The sequence below is a fragment of the Tarenaya hassleriana genome, unplaced genomic scaffold (genome assembly GCF_000463585.1).
Source record: "Tarenaya hassleriana unplaced genomic scaffold, ASM46358v1 Cleome12, whole genome shotgun sequence".
In the NCBI taxonomy this organism is placed as follows: domain Eukaryota; kingdom Viridiplantae; phylum Streptophyta; class Magnoliopsida; order Brassicales; family Cleomaceae; genus Tarenaya; species Tarenaya hassleriana.
The window spans coordinates 1729222-1744530 of NW_010962392.1; the positions used below are offsets into that span (position 1 = coordinate 1729222).

A 15309-nucleotide genomic window follows, 5' to 3' on the forward strand; every position below is an offset into this window, starting at 1 on the left:
TCGAGTTGAGACCTCGTTTTTTAGAAGAGAATGTGGCTTTTTCAATGCATGAGGAGGTTCCTGCTACTCCTAAGGAGTCGGTTCAACAAAGTAAACGAACGATGCGAAAAAAGAAAAAAGGATGTTAAAAGTTCATACATTGCCTTTGGATCGACAGATCCACCTTCCAAAAAGCAACGAACAAAGAGATAAACCAAAGGTCGAAAGGGAAGAAAGGGAATCCATGAGGAACGTCAAGAAGTAACGGTGCCTCCAGAGGAACATCAAGATTCTTCTTCATGAATCCATTATCCTCGTCAAACTTGTCTTCTAACACATTGGCTTAGGGTAGGAAATAGTTTTTTCCCGCATGAATTACAGATAACAAAAACTCGTTAAATATGTTATAATGACCCCTATACACCACACAGAAGCATCAGAACTTAATTTAGACCAACGATTTATTTTCACAAACCGTCACACCAGTCAAACTCAACACACCGTTAGTACCCGTCAAACTCGTCGCACGTTATCGGTTTTCACAAATTTGGCTATTGCAAACTATAAACTTATCAATTATCATCTCAGTCATCAAGTATCTTACGATGAATCTAAATCTAGCTCTCAGTTTTTAACACATTTTTGTTTCTCACAATGCATGTTCTCCCAAAAAAAATCCCAAAGTTTTAGTACAATTTTTGTAGCACATTAGGTTAGGATAGATTATATTATTTTCCAATATGATTTACGAATAAGTATTTATATATATATATATATATCAATATGTATAGTATGCATTAAGGGTGGGTTCTGGTTTTGGTACGATATTAGTACTGTATATTATTCGATTCAGTTGGGTTCTAGTTTTGTTACGGTTCCGTTTCGTTTTTTGTTAAAAAAATCAGAGTGTCTTAAAAAAGTTTCGATTTTCGAAATTTTTTTAAAGAAGTTTGGTTCGATTCCATAAGATTTGGTGTTATAAAAAATGCATTAATAGATGAAGAATGAACATAATTCAACAAAAAGTCACACTTTCGTCATATTTCCATCTTCATTGTGAATACATATTCAATCTCTAAAAAAGGTCTTAACAGAAGAACCACATAATCTCACCGTCAGACTCGTCGCACTGTCAAACTCGTCGCACCGTCACACTAGTCAAACCGTCGCACCTTATCGAATTTCGCAAATTTAACAATTGTAAATTGTAAATATATTGATTATCACCCCGATGAATAAGTATCGTGGATTGAAACTAATCCTAGGTCTCTAAATTTAATATCTTTTGTTTTCTTGGTAGGAAATAGTTTTTTCCCGCATGAGTTACGGTTAACAAAAACTCGTTAAATATGTTATAATGACCCCTATACACCACACTGAACCATCAAAACTTAATTTACACCAACGATTTGTTTTCACAAACCGTCAACCCGTCAAACTCGTCACACCGTCAGTACCCGTCAAACTCGTCACACCTTATCGATTTTCGCGAATTTTCCTACTACAAACTGTAAACTTATCAATTATCATCCCATTCATCAAGTATCTTATGCTGAATCTAAATCTAGCTCTCAAATTTTAAGACCTTTTTGTTTCTCACAATGCATGTTCTCCCAAAGAAACCCTAAAGTTCTAATAGTGTTCTCCTAACACATTGGCTTAGGGTAGGAAATAGTTTTTTCCCGCATGAGTTACGGTTAACAAAAACTCGTTAAATATGTTATAATGACCCCTATACACCACACTGAACCATCAAAACTTAATTTACACCAACGATTTATTTTCACAAACCGTCAACCCGTCAAACTCGTCACACCGTCAGTACCCGTCAAACTCGTCACACCTTATCGATTTTCGCGAATTTTCCTACTGCAAACTGTAAACTTATCAATTATCATCCCATTCATCAAGTATCTTATGCTGAATCTAAATCTAGCTCTCAAATTTTAAGACCTTTTTGTTTCTCACAATGCATGTTCTCCCAAAGAAACCCTAAAGTTCTAATAGTGTTCTCCTAACACATTGGCTTAGGGTAGGAAATAGTTTTTTACCGCATGAGTTACGGTTAACAAAAACTCGTTAAATATGTTATAATGACCCCTATACACCACACTGAACCATCAAAACTTAATTTACACCAACGATTTATTTTCACAAACCGTCAACCCGTCAAACTCGTCACACCGTCAGTACCCGCCAAACTCGTCACACCTTATCGATTTTCGCGAATTTGCCTACTGCAAACTTTGAGAGCTAGATTTAGATTCAGCATAAGATACTTGATGAATGGGATGATAATTGATAAGTTTACGGTTTGCAGTAGGCAAATTCGCGAAAATCGATAAGGTGTGACGAGTTTGACGGGTACTGACGGTGTGACGAGTTTGACGGGTTGACGGTTTGTGAAAACAAATTGTTGGTGTAAATTAAGTTTTGATGGTTCAGTGTGGTGTATAGGGGTCATTATAACATATTTAACGAGTTTTTGTTAACCGTAACTCATGCGGGAAAAAACTATTTCCTACCCTAAGCCAATGTGTTAGGAGAACACTATTAGAACTTTAGGGTTTCTTTGGGAGAACATGCATTGTGAGAAACAAAAAGGTCTTAAAATTTGAGAGCTAGATTTAGATTCAGCATAAGATACTTGATGAATGGGATGATAATTGATAAGTTTACGGTTTGCAGTAGGCAAATTCGCGAAAATCGATAAGGTGTGACGAGTTTGACGGGTACTGACGGTGTGACGAGTTTGACGGGTTGACGGTTTGTGAAAACAAATCGTTGGTGTAAATTAAGTTTTGATGGTTCAGTGTGGTGTATAGGGGTCATTATAACATATTTAACGAGTTTTTGTTAACCGTAACTCATGCGAAAAAAAAACTATTTCCTACCCTAAGCCAATGTGTTAGGAGAACACTATTAGAACTTTAGGGTTTCTCTGGGAGAACATGCATTGTGAGAAACAAAAAGGTATTAAAATTTGAGAGCTAGATTTAGATTCAGCATAAGATACTTAATGAATGGGATGATAATTGATAAGTTTACAGTTTGCAGTAGGCAAATTCGCGAAAATCGATAAGGTGTGACGAGTTTGACGGGTACTGACGGTGTGACGAGTTTGACGGGTATCACGCTCTCTCTCTCTCTCTCCGAGCTCCTCCTCTACAGTGTGAAATTCTCACCAAATTTGTTGAGAAAAACAAGCGAAATCTCCAATAATCTCATCCAATAAACATAGATCTCGTGTATAGGTAAGTTTTCTTCTTTAAATTCCGTTATATACTTTGGGCATTTAGAGTTTTTCTTTTTATTGGATGAGATTATTGGAGATTTCGCTTGTTTTTCTCAACAAATTTGGTGAGAATTTCACACTGTAGAGGAGGAGCTCGGAGAGAGAGAGAGAGAGCGTGATACAGGCGCGAAAAAACGGAAGAAAGGAGAGAGAGAGTGGGAGAGAGAGAGGTGGAGAGAGGAGAGAAAAATATTTTTATTTTATTATATTATATAAATTAATAAAGGGTATTATAGGAAAACTACATTTATAAGGTTATATTTGATGTTGTCTCTTTTCTTTTTTTTATGAAGGGTATCCATTGAAGTCCCATGTATCATTTAAGGGTATTTTTGCAATTGCCCCTAGTAAAACCTGTCTGGAAATCAGGAAATGGGCTTTGTATTTGTATTTCGGTTGTTTTGTCTGCTCTTTCTAAGTAGTATTTATTTTGAGGGAAGTTGCATATATATATATATATATATATATTGATGATCAAATATTCATTCTATCACAAAAATCTTTTTTGATTTTCTTAGTTTATTATCCTCCGTTTTATCAACGTGTAATTTTTTTAGAAATGATTGATTTTTTTTTAGAAATGATTGAAATGAAAAATTTAATGAAATGAAAATTATATAGGATCTTTTTTAAACCTAAACTAATTCGAATTCGATATAAAATCGAGTTAAAATAAAAACATAATAAATTTTAACATAAAAAATAAAAGAAAAATCCTAATCTTAGAATTAGATAAATAAAATCTACGTTTGCAAACAAAAAAATATTGAATTTTAAGCTATAAATATAACTATTAACTATAGACGACATAAATAGTTTAAAACATAAACTTAATTAACTAAATCCTAAATACAGTTTAACAGAATGTACTTATCTTTTATCAGTGTGTAATTTTGGTTACATGGTTATTTTGGTTAAGTAAATTTGATATAAAAATGAACAGATATAAACTTGAAAAATTTAAACTCGAATTAAATAAAAAAATAAAAAAATTGATTTAAAATTTTAAAATCAAATCCTAAACAAATACCAAATAACTGTAGTATTTCAAAAATGGGAAAAAAATTAAACCAAAACACAATCGATTCTAAATCACACAAAAATAGTTTTTTTGGGCATATCTTTTCATTTAGACGTTTGTTTCCTTCAGGAAAACTGGATGGGTTATAATCCAACGGTCAGAAATCGACGGATCTTGTTCGTGTGGGACCCACCTCCACCCAATAGGATCTACCAAAAAAACCTCGATCTCTCCAGCACTCTTCAATTGTTTTTTTTTTTTTCGTGAGAGAAAATATAAATAAAATAAAATAAGAATCTGCCGGTTCTCTTCAATTCAAATTAAGAACTCTAAACCCTTTCTTCTTCTTCTTCTTCTTCTTCGCCAAACGGTGGAATCTACAGCATCAACATTTCCGGCACTGCGAATTTCGCCATCGATCTTCGTTAATCTCTGTTCATGGAGGACAGTGATGGCAGGAGAAGTGAGTTCGAGATCCATGGGCTCAGTCTCATCGACGTCTCCTCCGAAGACGATAGTCTCCTCTTTTCGTCTTTCCTCGATCCCAGTATCAACGATTTCTCCGGTAATTTTCTCTTTGATTCACCTAATTCTGGATCCGATTTGGATGTTGTCTTCGCTTAGATGGGTTCAAGGGTTTTGCTAATTTCCGAATCCCACTGCTGGGGTGTTGAAGCTTATGGTAATTTGGAACTTTGAGAAACGGTGTTTTTGTTGTTCGTTGAGATAATCGATTAACTGGAAATATTTCTTGGGAACTTGATTGTTTTGTTTCTTGGTTCATGCTTGGAGAAGTTTCAATTTTGGGGATTATAGATTTCTTGTGTTGTTCGTAGTGATTTCTCAACGGTGTTGATGATGGTTTGTGGAACTGAATTAACTCTATGAGAACCTTGGTTGAACTTCCGCAATGGAGTTTGAGAAAAGTCACCGTTTATTGGGATCTGACATTGAATTGGTAAAACTTTTGCTTTGTGCTTCTGCTCGTGCTCATAATTGGTACCCTTTTGTGGTGGCATGTTCAGAGAATGATAAGGATGACAAAGTTCTTGGCTTTCTGGGGGGTTCTCATGATTATGATGAAGAGATACCGGTGTCTACCTTAGAAGAGAAGGAACAAGTGCTTCAACCTCATGAATCACCTGAACCCGATACATTGACGAAAAGTGGAAAGTATAACTTGCGCAAAAGTCTTGCCTGGGACAAAGCCTTTTTCACAAGTGCAGGTAAGTTTCTCACTCTTCTCTGTAGGAAGTATAAATTCAGATTCAGATTTTTAGTCACTTTCCTGGTATGCATTGTCAAATCAGGTGTCCTGGAGCCTGAGGAACTGTCCAGCATGATAGAAAGCAACCATAAGGGTGAAAATCAAAGCTTATCAACCATTCAAGAGGATCTGCAAATGTCTACAGAATCCATATCTACGTTTCAAAGTGATTGCACAGTGGAGAACTGTCAGGAGTTTGGTTTCTTCGAAGATATAAGAGCATCAATCCAAAGATCTGCTAAAGCATCTGATGCTGCAACACCGGACAAAAGTAAGGAATTGGTACCAACAGATGCAGCAACCAGCCCAAGTAAGTGTACTTTATCTTGTGCAGAGAGATAGAGAGAGAGGTACTAGCTTTACCGATTTACATGATATATAAATTCTCTTGTTTGGGTCTGGCTATGAATGTTATTTTCTATGAGTTAAGTAGATATCGAATCTAATATAATGGTGTTAAATGCTGAAGTTTTTCCCACACAGTTTCTCTCCCTATGTCAACTTGGTCAAGCTAGCATCAAGTGTAATATAGCTTGAGACGTCAAGTAGACCGTCATAATTTGTAAAGAATGCTGAGCTGCTGTGTTTTAGTTTATTATTGTCCTATATCAAATGTTGTTTCAAGCTGTATATGTTTGCCCATTTGCAGTCGCAGCAAGCATTGCTTTTTAAAACATTGCAGCAAACGTGCTTAATCCGCGATAAGTTATTTAGTTCATGTTGTTCCTCTATTGACCATGCTTTGCATTCGTCATCTTAAATCTCCAGTGTCCAGCATGGTGGAGGACCCTATCTCTCAGGAAAAGGTGAGTCCACAAACCACTCACTGTGGATTGCCTTACATGCTTTACAGTCCTTCCTTGCTAACCCTATATTTTTTTGTTTTTTAGATGAAACCCAAAGCAAGTCCTAAGAAGCCAAGTTTTAGAGTACAGGGTTTAGGGAAGGCAACAAAGCAGGTATACCTTCTTTGACCAATTTCTCAAGAGCTCAAATGGCTACAAGATTTTTTTTTCTTTTCCTTTTTGTCTGTCTTATCCTATTATAGCATCCGACTGCACTGCAGGTAAGTGATGGGTTTCTTCTTGGTTTTCCAGTTGTGGGATATGTTGGCTGGACTTATGAACTTTGCTTTTATTAAATTTAAGCATTCAAGAGGCATTATATAAGTTATTATGTCTCACTCCATACTGAACCACATAATGAATGCAAACCTACAGTGGAATCTTATTAGTGATCGGCTTTTTACAGCCTGTTGCTTCTAGAGGATCGAGTACAACCACCTCCAAGCCGCCCAAGGTAATCAGCCGAGTCAGACCTATGCCAACAACATCAACGAAGAGAGCATCCTTAGATGTTAGCAAAACCAAACAAGAAAAGGATTCCAAGTTATCTGGGGGTGGGGGTTAGTCAGAACCTTTTATCTTCTCTAATTTTTTTTACTGGGACTTTGAAATTGTCTGCTTCTTTACATTTGTATCTTCCTGTGAACTTTCATTTTACAGGTAAACAGCCCTTAGGTTCTAGAATATCCATCTCTGGAAGTGCTAAACCCGTCTTGCCAAGACCTGTGGTGCCTTCTAAATCTTCTTTGCGCTCTTCAGTTGCCTCAAAGAATGAACTGACATCTTCTTGCTCTTCTCTAGAGAGCTGCGCTAGTGCTTCATCTAGCATTTCTTACAAATCTTCCACAAATTTGATACAGAAGAAGAAAGATTCCAGTTCCAGATTAGCCTCTCCTTCTTTCACAAATAGGACCTTGCCTAGAGTTGCGCCTAGAAATACGAGTCAGCCTAGAATTCCATCCCTCTCAACCAAGGGAACATCCAAATCCAAGCTTTCCTCTAACGTATCACCTGCTAGCTCTATCAGTGACCGGTCATCAGAATCATCACGAGCTTCTACTCCAAATAAAACGGCTAAAGACAGCCAGAAAACAGTCTCCGGTGCAAAGGGCTCTGCAAACAATGATAGACCACAGACTTCGAAGCCTCTTGTCAATTCTAACAATGAAACTTTTGTCCGACCTGGCTCTATGGTTGGTGAACTCGTCCATGATGGTACAAAACGAGTTTCAGCTGTTAATGGTGGTGTCGTTCATCCAGCTTCAATGAAACCGACGGGCCTCCGTGTCCCATCACCAAAAATTGGCTTCTTTGATAGAGTAAGTTTCAACATTCATGAAATCCTTTGCACATATAGAAATCATACTTCTCGTACTTGAAACATACTTTCCCTTGGGAAAATCCCGAATTCATTTCACTCTCTGTCATACTAATGCATTTGAACGTTCTGTTAAATAGGTGAGAAGTGCTGCCCAAACTCCCACGGGAAACATGCAAGATCGTTCATGTGCTTTAAGTAGTTTGTCCAAGCATGGAGTTAATAGCCCAAATGGATCCTTAACGAAAACAAAGTCTGAAAAGCTTCAGCCTGAAAGACACCCTTTACAAGAGTCGTCAAATTCTAAAACAAAGGTCAGTAGTTTTACCAGGAGTCCCAGAGTCATCTCTGTCTCATCACCAAAGGCACAGAACAAAAAGTATTCGAAAATCATTGCAGAAGAACAATTAAAGGGTGAAGGTGATAATGAAGAGAAGAAGACTGCAGGAAATAACAGCTCTCTACCATCGGTAAGCGAAAGAGGAAGCAGTGGAAAGCAGGGCACTGGTTTGGCAAAAGGTACAAAGAAAGTATGTCCTGCTAATGGAGAACCCATGTCCATTATTGATCAGAATTCTGCTTCTGGTGGTGAGAATATGATCTCATGTATTGAGTTGCCTAAAGAGGGAGAAACGCCAGATAAAGCTGTGTGCGAGCAGAGTGACAAATCAATCAAAGAAACCAAAGACATGGTCTCAGATATGCCATCAGAGATGGAAAAAGAGTTTGCAGGAGATGAGTCAGAGGATACATCTCTCAAAAGGACTCCTCTCTTAGTCAACAGTTCTGCTCATGGCGAAGACGGGATGCTTACCATTTCCGAGAGGGTAGTAGAAGTAGCAGAAAACCCGAGCCTGACTCCATTGGAGAACATCCCGGAAGCAAATAGCTAAGCTCAGTGTCTCTTCAAGGTCTGCAAGAATGGAGGTATCTTCCAAATGAGATAAAAGCTTACCTTCTTTGATTGTCTCCTTCGAGACAAAGCCTATATGTGCTGAGTTAGCAACTATTTGCTTTTGTCCCTTTTGCTCCATTTGTGCAGGTCGACAAAACAAATTTCGGGTCAGCTTCGATCCCGAAACAGAGAGAGCTGAAAGCTTTCGGCAAGCGCACAACACTTGGAAGAGCTTCATTCTCGGTATGAATCAAGTAGGATGATGTTGATATTCCATGCATGAAGTACGACTTGTGCTATATATATTGCCTGTTAGCCCGACCTAATTACTTGTATGCCCTTTTCATCTCTTAAAACGAATATGATTAGGGGCATGACTTAGATCACATCCGACATCTTGTCTGAGAGCTTTTGTATTTGCCATTTGGTTTAGAAACATATCATGTCGGCTACATACTTCCTCTATGACTTTAGGTACAAAAAACTCGAGATCCTTTCTCTGTCTAATTTCCTTGGCGAAATTATTCTCTCTGAATTTGGAAAAAAGCATGTGGGAGATATATATATATATATATATATATGTGTGTGTGTGTATGTATGGATCAAATGTGTGCAGTGGTGGGAAAATTGAGACGCCAAAGCATAACTTTGGAGCAGTCTTGTGTTGGAAGTCCCTTCAGTTTTGGATCATCCTCCATGACCACCTGCTTCACGTACTTGATCGAGTCCTGCCAATAAAATTATTTAAACATTTTATATAACATATAATATAATTCTTACTGCAGCAATGCTATTATTAAGAAAAAAAGATTATATGAGATTTTTAAAAAAAAACCTGCTTGGTGCCTTGGACTGAAGAGGGACGGCCCCATCTCTCGGGGTCCCAAAGAATGGAGCTGTTGAATGCGAAGCTTGAGATGTGGATTGGAGGCCTTGGCTCCGTTTCGTTATTGAGTTTTCTCAAATGCCACCCTATCACTTTTGAAAATTCGCAAACCGGCCCCTCTATTATTACTCGTTTCCTGTTCGCCGATAGCAACGCGATTGGCCACGTCCCGAACACCCTACACATTAAAAAGATCCGAAGAACGATTGAACCTATGAGCTCTCGTTGTGCGTAGCGACTCGGGTTAAATGGGAGGAAAATTGTAGAGTTTTACTTACTCGATATCTCTGATTTCGTCGAAAAAGTCAAGATCGTAGATGTTGTTTAATCCCGCAAAATGCACGATTCCGCCGAGGCGATGATGCTCAATGTGTCTTAATGCAATGTTTCTCTCGTGATCCAACTCTGCTTCTATACTCGTAAAGTTTTCTTTGAAGACCAAACGTCTATACATAATGCCTGTATTTCTCAGCATACGCGATGTTTCGCCCGAATCCGAATGTTTCTCTATGATTATCCATAGCAACGGAGGAGCCACTAGCCTCAGAGTATCGGCCATTCTCCTCATGAGCACATCTTTATACCGATCTTTTGTAATTACAGGAGTTACAATGATGATCAAACCTTTCGGCGTCAAGCTAACCCGGTTTTCATCATCTGTCCCGGACAACTTTCTCGTCTCCACTCCAATATCTTCTTCCGACTTTGCGAGAGCCGAGGCTCGGTCTGGGGATACTACTAGGGTTCTATTGACAAGGGTTGGGGGTGTTTGGTGCAAGTTTTCAATAGGTTGGGGTGAAAACTGAGATTTAATAGTAGTAGTGGGGTCGATGTTGGAACTAGGGAAAAACGAGGCCTTACCTGCGGGAGCAAAGCCAGTGAAAAACCCCATAATGAAGCAGAGAGAGAAATGAACGACAGCCTTCTTCCATACTTGAAGTTTCTTCTTCGATCTCTCGACAGATCCCATCCGATAAGAGATCCGAAACCTTTGGAACAAGAATGGATCTTTGTTGTGAAGAAGAATCAATCGCTACAATTGAGGAACAAATGCTGGAGAAATATGATATATAAGAATCTTGATTATATATTTTATATGTAATATTTATGGGTTTTGTTTTTTGAAGATTTGGTGAGTGATTGGAACTAGCGAACAAGAGTGTAGAGTTTTTTTTTTTTAATTGAAAAAAAAATGGGTATTGAGATTGCTTGAGTTGGTTTTGTCTTCTCCGACCAACCAGTTGTTGGGAAGGGAACACATTAACTGAAACATTGCATGTTTGAAAACGCTATGTTACTTGCCATGTAATCTATTTCATTTCATGCCACCAAACCCATGGTTTTTAAAAAACTTTTCTCTTTTTTTAAATAAAATTTTACAGAACCCATGAAATATTTGCAGCTTCTGAATCCAAAAAACAAAAAATAAAATGAAATGAAAGTCGGTTTTAGAAACATAAATATAAGGAAAAGTTTTTAACTCTAAGGTTGGAAGAAAAATAAAGAATAATTAGGGGTGATCATTTTAGTCATTAACCGAATAGTTGAACCGGACCAAACCAAACCGAACAAGATATAACCATAATCTAAATAAATCCGACATAAAAAGTGAATGGTTATTACTTCTCATAATTTTTTAATTTTAAAAAAGTGAATGTGAACCGAATCGAGTCGAATATAAAATAGAAAAACTGAAAATTTCTTTAAAAGAACGAGTTTTTAAAAAATAAAAATTCGAATACGAATCGAAGTTGATATAAATCCAAATGTCTATGGTTTTCTATAATCGAAATAACCGAATTCAAATATAACCGAATCAAAATTCGAAATGATCATCCCTATTGTTAAGAGTTTAACAAACGAATTAATAACTGAGTCCATTGTAAAATAAATGGTTGCAAGTCCAACAACATTACTCTAAGCAGAAGAAACCATATGCAATTAGGACATTATACAAATCATGAAATTGTGACCCTTATAATATATAATTTTAACAGAACATTCGAATCTGAAAAAAAAAACTTGAAAACGGTAAAAAGAGAATCCTATTATAAACCTTGATTACTTCATCTTTCTCACTTCTACGGATTGGGAAAAAGGGAAATAGTTACATAAACGGTCTTAACCGAAATCGAGACTGACCGAATCTAATTAGATAATACTTGGTTCTCATTTGATAACCGAAAACATCGTTCTCGAACCGACCCGACAAGTAGCGGTCCAAAACCCAAATTATACATCTTTATGTACAATATCAAGTTTCGGTTATCATTTGATACTTATATAACAAAACTTATCCAAAACCGACATTAAAATCGATTAACATCTTGTCTAATTTTGTTGTTTCCTAACAAAACCCGAACCGAAACCCGAAACTCTCATATCATATATTTGTTCTTAGTGATTAACCTTGCACGAATTCCCTAAGAGCATTCTTCCTTTGATCATATTATTAATGATTGTACTTCTTTGCATTTCCAATGGAGAGAAAAGATAAACTCTTCCTCTTCATTCGGAACCTGACGCAAATTTCAGCGGAGAAGAAGAGAGGACAGGGAAAGCTTCGGATCGAAGGAGAAGCTTCGAGTTTCTTCAATTGTTTTCAAGTCGACAGAAGAAGATTGTCCCGTTCCTTCAATCTCATCCACATTTACCATACAATACATTCACATTCACTATAAACATATATATATATATACACTAACTTGGCCATAAGCTTAATCATTTCCTATCATGGAAAAGCAATGGATATTATCATGTTTTTATGTGTTTTTATAAAAGAAAAAAGAATATAAAGTTTGATGTAAACAGATATGATATGAGAGAGATTTGAAATTAAAATGGATGGTAGGCCTTATGAAGAGACAATTAATGCATTAAGGTGCGATGATGGATTTGTTGAGAGTCTCTCATTACCCATTTCCCTTCATCACTTCCTTGTCAAATTCATCATGTGACCCATTTTCACTTGTCCACTTTCCCAACAAAAATCTATTAATGTATTGACAATATCACATATATATATATATCATTCACTTTTAAATAAAATCCAACCATGGTGCTGCGTATTTTTTTTTTTACGATAAATATTACAATTCAGACAGTTCTTTTTTTTCCAGCTGGGCTGACATTTAGATTCTGTCTTCAATGTTTTAAAAATGACAAAATAAACAATGGTTATTTCATTTTATATTCTTTTTCACAAGTTACGGACACATACATAGATATACATATGTGTGTATATGGCTATATAAATGCGTTTTGTACATTGAGGTGAAATTCAACTGGGAAAATGGTAAAACAAAATATCGGAAATAAATTATGTTTCCACAATACAACATATATTTATAAGCTTTGATATTATTTGATATTCTTTTTCACATAAAATATTTATTTCTCGCTTTTGAGCTTCAAACGAAAAGTGAAAAGCCCTGAAAAAGGGAAACAGAAAGGAGATTGAAAATGAACAAAAATCTTGATAAAAGAAAAACAAGTCAAGCAGAACCGTCGATATCATCATGACAGAACGATCCTGACCGTTGATTCTCAAAACCCACCCGTGTGAATATAAATAAACAAAAATAGGTGCAATCTTCGATCTGAAGCATATAGAGACCAGAGAACAAAAAGAGAGCAAGATTTTTTTTTTCCAAGAAAAAAAAACAGAAGAAGATGAGGTTTTCTTCTTCGAGACCCGTTTCGAGTCCGGGTCGGGTCGAGAATTACCCGCCGCTACTGATGCGGTTCCTCCGAACAAACACCGGCTGCAAAAGCAGGGGCCGTTCTCGTTCAAGTCCCATCTTCTTTCGCCGGAAAAATACTCCGGCGACGGAGACCCAAGAGCCTTCGTCGCCTAAGGTCACTTGTATGGGTCAGGTCCGAATGACCCGCTCCAAGAAATCCAAGCCCAGACCGGGTCGGGTCGCCGGGAAAAGCCGACAGCGGCGACGGCGGCGGTGCTGGTGGGTCAAGAGCGCGTTTTCCTGCCATCCTTCCGCCGGAAAACTCAAACCGAATTTCTTCAGCCCTGTTTGGCGCAAATGGGTTTCGTTTTCTCGTGTCAGTTTCTCGGGAAAATCAGAGAAAAGATCGAGCTCGACGAGGAGTGAACCCATTTTCAGACGTTCGACGGTGCAGCTAAACGATGCAGAAACTCGAACAGATGAACAAGAAGAAGAAGAAGAAAATTCATCCAAATCCTTCGATTCGATTCCTCCGAGAAACGCTTTGTTATTGACGAGATGCAGATCTGCGCCGTACAGATCTTCGTCGTTAGCAAGCAGATTCTGGGGATCTCCAGTTTCCCGCGACCAACAAGAACAGAGCCAATCAGAAACAGAGCAAGTTCAGACACGACAAAAGCAACCAGAAGATAGCAATGCGGCGCCGGAAAAAATGTCGGATTCGGGAGAATCGTCGACAAGCGTTGAAGAACCAGAGAAATCTGAAGATTCGGTTGGAGAATCGGAGAGAAAATCTGGGAACAATGGAGCTGAAAAAACAGAGCATTGTGGATCTCCCCGGCAGCGTTTGAGTCTCACGCGCTGTAAATCGGAGCCGGCGAGAATGGGAGAGAGGCTCGTGCCGGAGTTGGGATTCTGGAAGAACACAAGGTTGGGATTTACGTAACTAATAGTTTTCCTTAAATGTATTTTTTTTAATTATTCCTCTGATTTTTTGAAGTTCGTCCTCTGTTTTCTGGTTTCTCGTCGTGTATTTTCTCGGGAATAGACAATGCGCCGAGAAAAAGAAAGAACATATATATCTATATATGTATATACATATATATATATATATGTTTTTGGATTATACTATTGCTGAATGAAATTCAGTGCTTGAAAGTTTTAGTTATCCGAGAGAATCTTGCGGCTCCATGAAAATGCAATTAAGCATGTGGTCGCACACTGACAACCAAAAAAAAAAGTTACTTCGTTTTCCTTACAAGAGATTAAAAAAAAATAAACATTGTTTTTGCTCCATTTTTTTAAAAAATTTGTCTTATGCTGGATATAGGCTCGGCGTTTCGATTCGGTTCTTCGGAACCGGACCGAACCGAATCGTTAAAATAATATTTTTTTCGATCCGAAACCTCTGTTATTTTCCGAACGGTACCATTTTTAGAGAATCGAATTTTTCCGAAACCGAACCAAACTTTAAAAATCCCGAAAAACCGAATATTTTTAAAGAAAATCTATCATATTTTTAATAAAATCTGAAACCGAACCGATACCGAAACCGAATCGAACCAAATACAATAAAAAACCCGATTGATACCTATTTTTGTAAAACCGAAAGAACCGAACCGATTTATTTCGTCCCAAACCCGAAACGTTTCCCGAAACGCCCACCCTTAGCTGGATCTAACAAATTTTTTACCTTTTGATTTTTATTTTGGTGCACTAAATAACCATTTTGCTCCTTTTTTTCTCACTTCTCAAATTCTATATATATATACACACACATAGGTGTGTATATGTGCAATGGCTATCTGAGTTTAGGACAAGAGTTTCCTTATACTTCCCAGCTTTATGGGCTGCCTTAGATTTGGTGTTACCGTTGAGTCATTTACTTATTTTATTTATTGTTTCTCTTTGGATTCTCTGCCTTCACTTTTCAGCATTTCATGTCTTTTTTTTTAGTTTGTTTAAAATCTTATGCAATAATAATAATCTTTTTCGTTTACTTTAAGGTGGCAAAAAATAATGACATATAATCCACACACACACAATCATATAAATCTTGTAAGTTATACTCGTACATAACATAAAGAATCTCTAGTTTAAAAACGACTAAATATTAGGAT

General features: G+C 37.2%; 3 protein-coding genes across 4 annotated transcripts; 2 read left to right on the forward strand and 1 right to left on the reverse strand.

The window, feature by feature from the left end:
- Window positions 1-4585: 4585 nt before the first annotated feature.
- On the forward strand, window positions 4586-9127 carry LOC104806495 (cell wall protein RBR3). 2 transcript variants are annotated; one of them, XM_010531429.1, is made up of 9 exons: window positions 4586-4860; window positions 5321-5521; window positions 5606-5872; window positions 6331-6368; window positions 6453-6521; window positions 6814-6967; window positions 7068-7726; window positions 7866-8652; window positions 8768-9127. In XM_010531429.1, exons 1-8 carry the CDS (start codon window positions 4734-4736, stop codon window positions 8616-8618), a joined length of 2268 nt encoding a protein of 755 aa, XP_010529731.1. In that variant the 5' UTR covers window positions 4586-4733; the 3' UTR covers window positions 8619-8652; window positions 8768-9127. The 2 variants fall into 2 exon arrangements, with proteins under 2 accessions (XP_010529731.1, XP_010529732.1); XM_010531430.1 differs by having other exon boundaries at window positions 6814-6961.
- Window positions 8999-10598, reverse strand: LOC104806494 (probable beta-1,4-xylosyltransferase IRX9). Its single transcript, XM_010531428.2, has 3 exons — window positions 9785-10598; window positions 9456-9684; window positions 8999-9348 (listed from the first exon to the last, which is right to left on the reverse strand). The coding sequence occupies exons 1-3, from the start codon at window positions 10474-10476 to the stop codon at window positions 9223-9225; spliced, it is 1047 nt and encodes a 348-aa protein (XP_010529730.1). The 5' UTR covers window positions 10477-10598; the 3' UTR covers window positions 8999-9222.
- A 2523-nt stretch (window positions 10599-13121) lies between these two features.
- Window positions 13122-14332, forward strand: LOC104806496. Its single transcript, XM_010531431.1, has one exon. The coding sequence runs from the start codon at window positions 13179-13181 to the stop codon at window positions 14133-14135; it is 957 nt and encodes a 318-aa protein (XP_010529733.1). The 5' UTR covers window positions 13122-13178; the 3' UTR covers window positions 14136-14332.
- The last annotated feature ends 977 nt before the right edge of the window (window positions 14333-15309 follow it).

Excerpts from the sequence above, each read along its gene's own strand:
- LOC104806496 (XM_010531431.1), top strand. The coding sequence starts at position 13,179 with ATGAGGTTTTCTTCTTCGAGACCCGTTTCGAGTCCGGGTCGGGTCGAG.
- LOC104806495 (XM_010531429.1), top strand. The coding sequence starts at position 4,734 with ATGGAGGACAGTGATGGCAGGAGAAGTGAGTTCGAGATCCATGGGCTC. Across the intron at positions 5,522-5,605 it reads AGCCTTTTTCACAAGTGCAG|GTGTCCTGGAGCCTGAGGAA; the intron begins GTAAGTTTCTCA and ends TTGTCAAATCAG. Across the intron at positions 7,727-7,865 it reads AAATTGGCTTCTTTGATAGA|GTGAGAAGTGCTGCCCAAAC; the intron begins GTAAGTTTCAAC and ends TCTGTTAAATAG.
- LOC104806494 (XM_010531428.2), bottom strand. The coding sequence starts at position 10,476 with ATGGGATCTGTCGAGAGATCGAAGAAGAAACTTCAAGTATGGAAGAAG. Across the intron at positions 9,685-9,784 it reads GACGAAATCAGAGATATCGA|GGTGTTCGGGACGTGGCCAA; the intron begins GTAAGTAAAACT and ends TTTAATGTGTAG. Across the intron at positions 9,349-9,455 it reads CAGTCCAAGGCACCAAGCAG|GACTCGATCAAGTACGTGAA; the intron begins GTTTTTTTTTAA and ends TTTTATTGGCAG.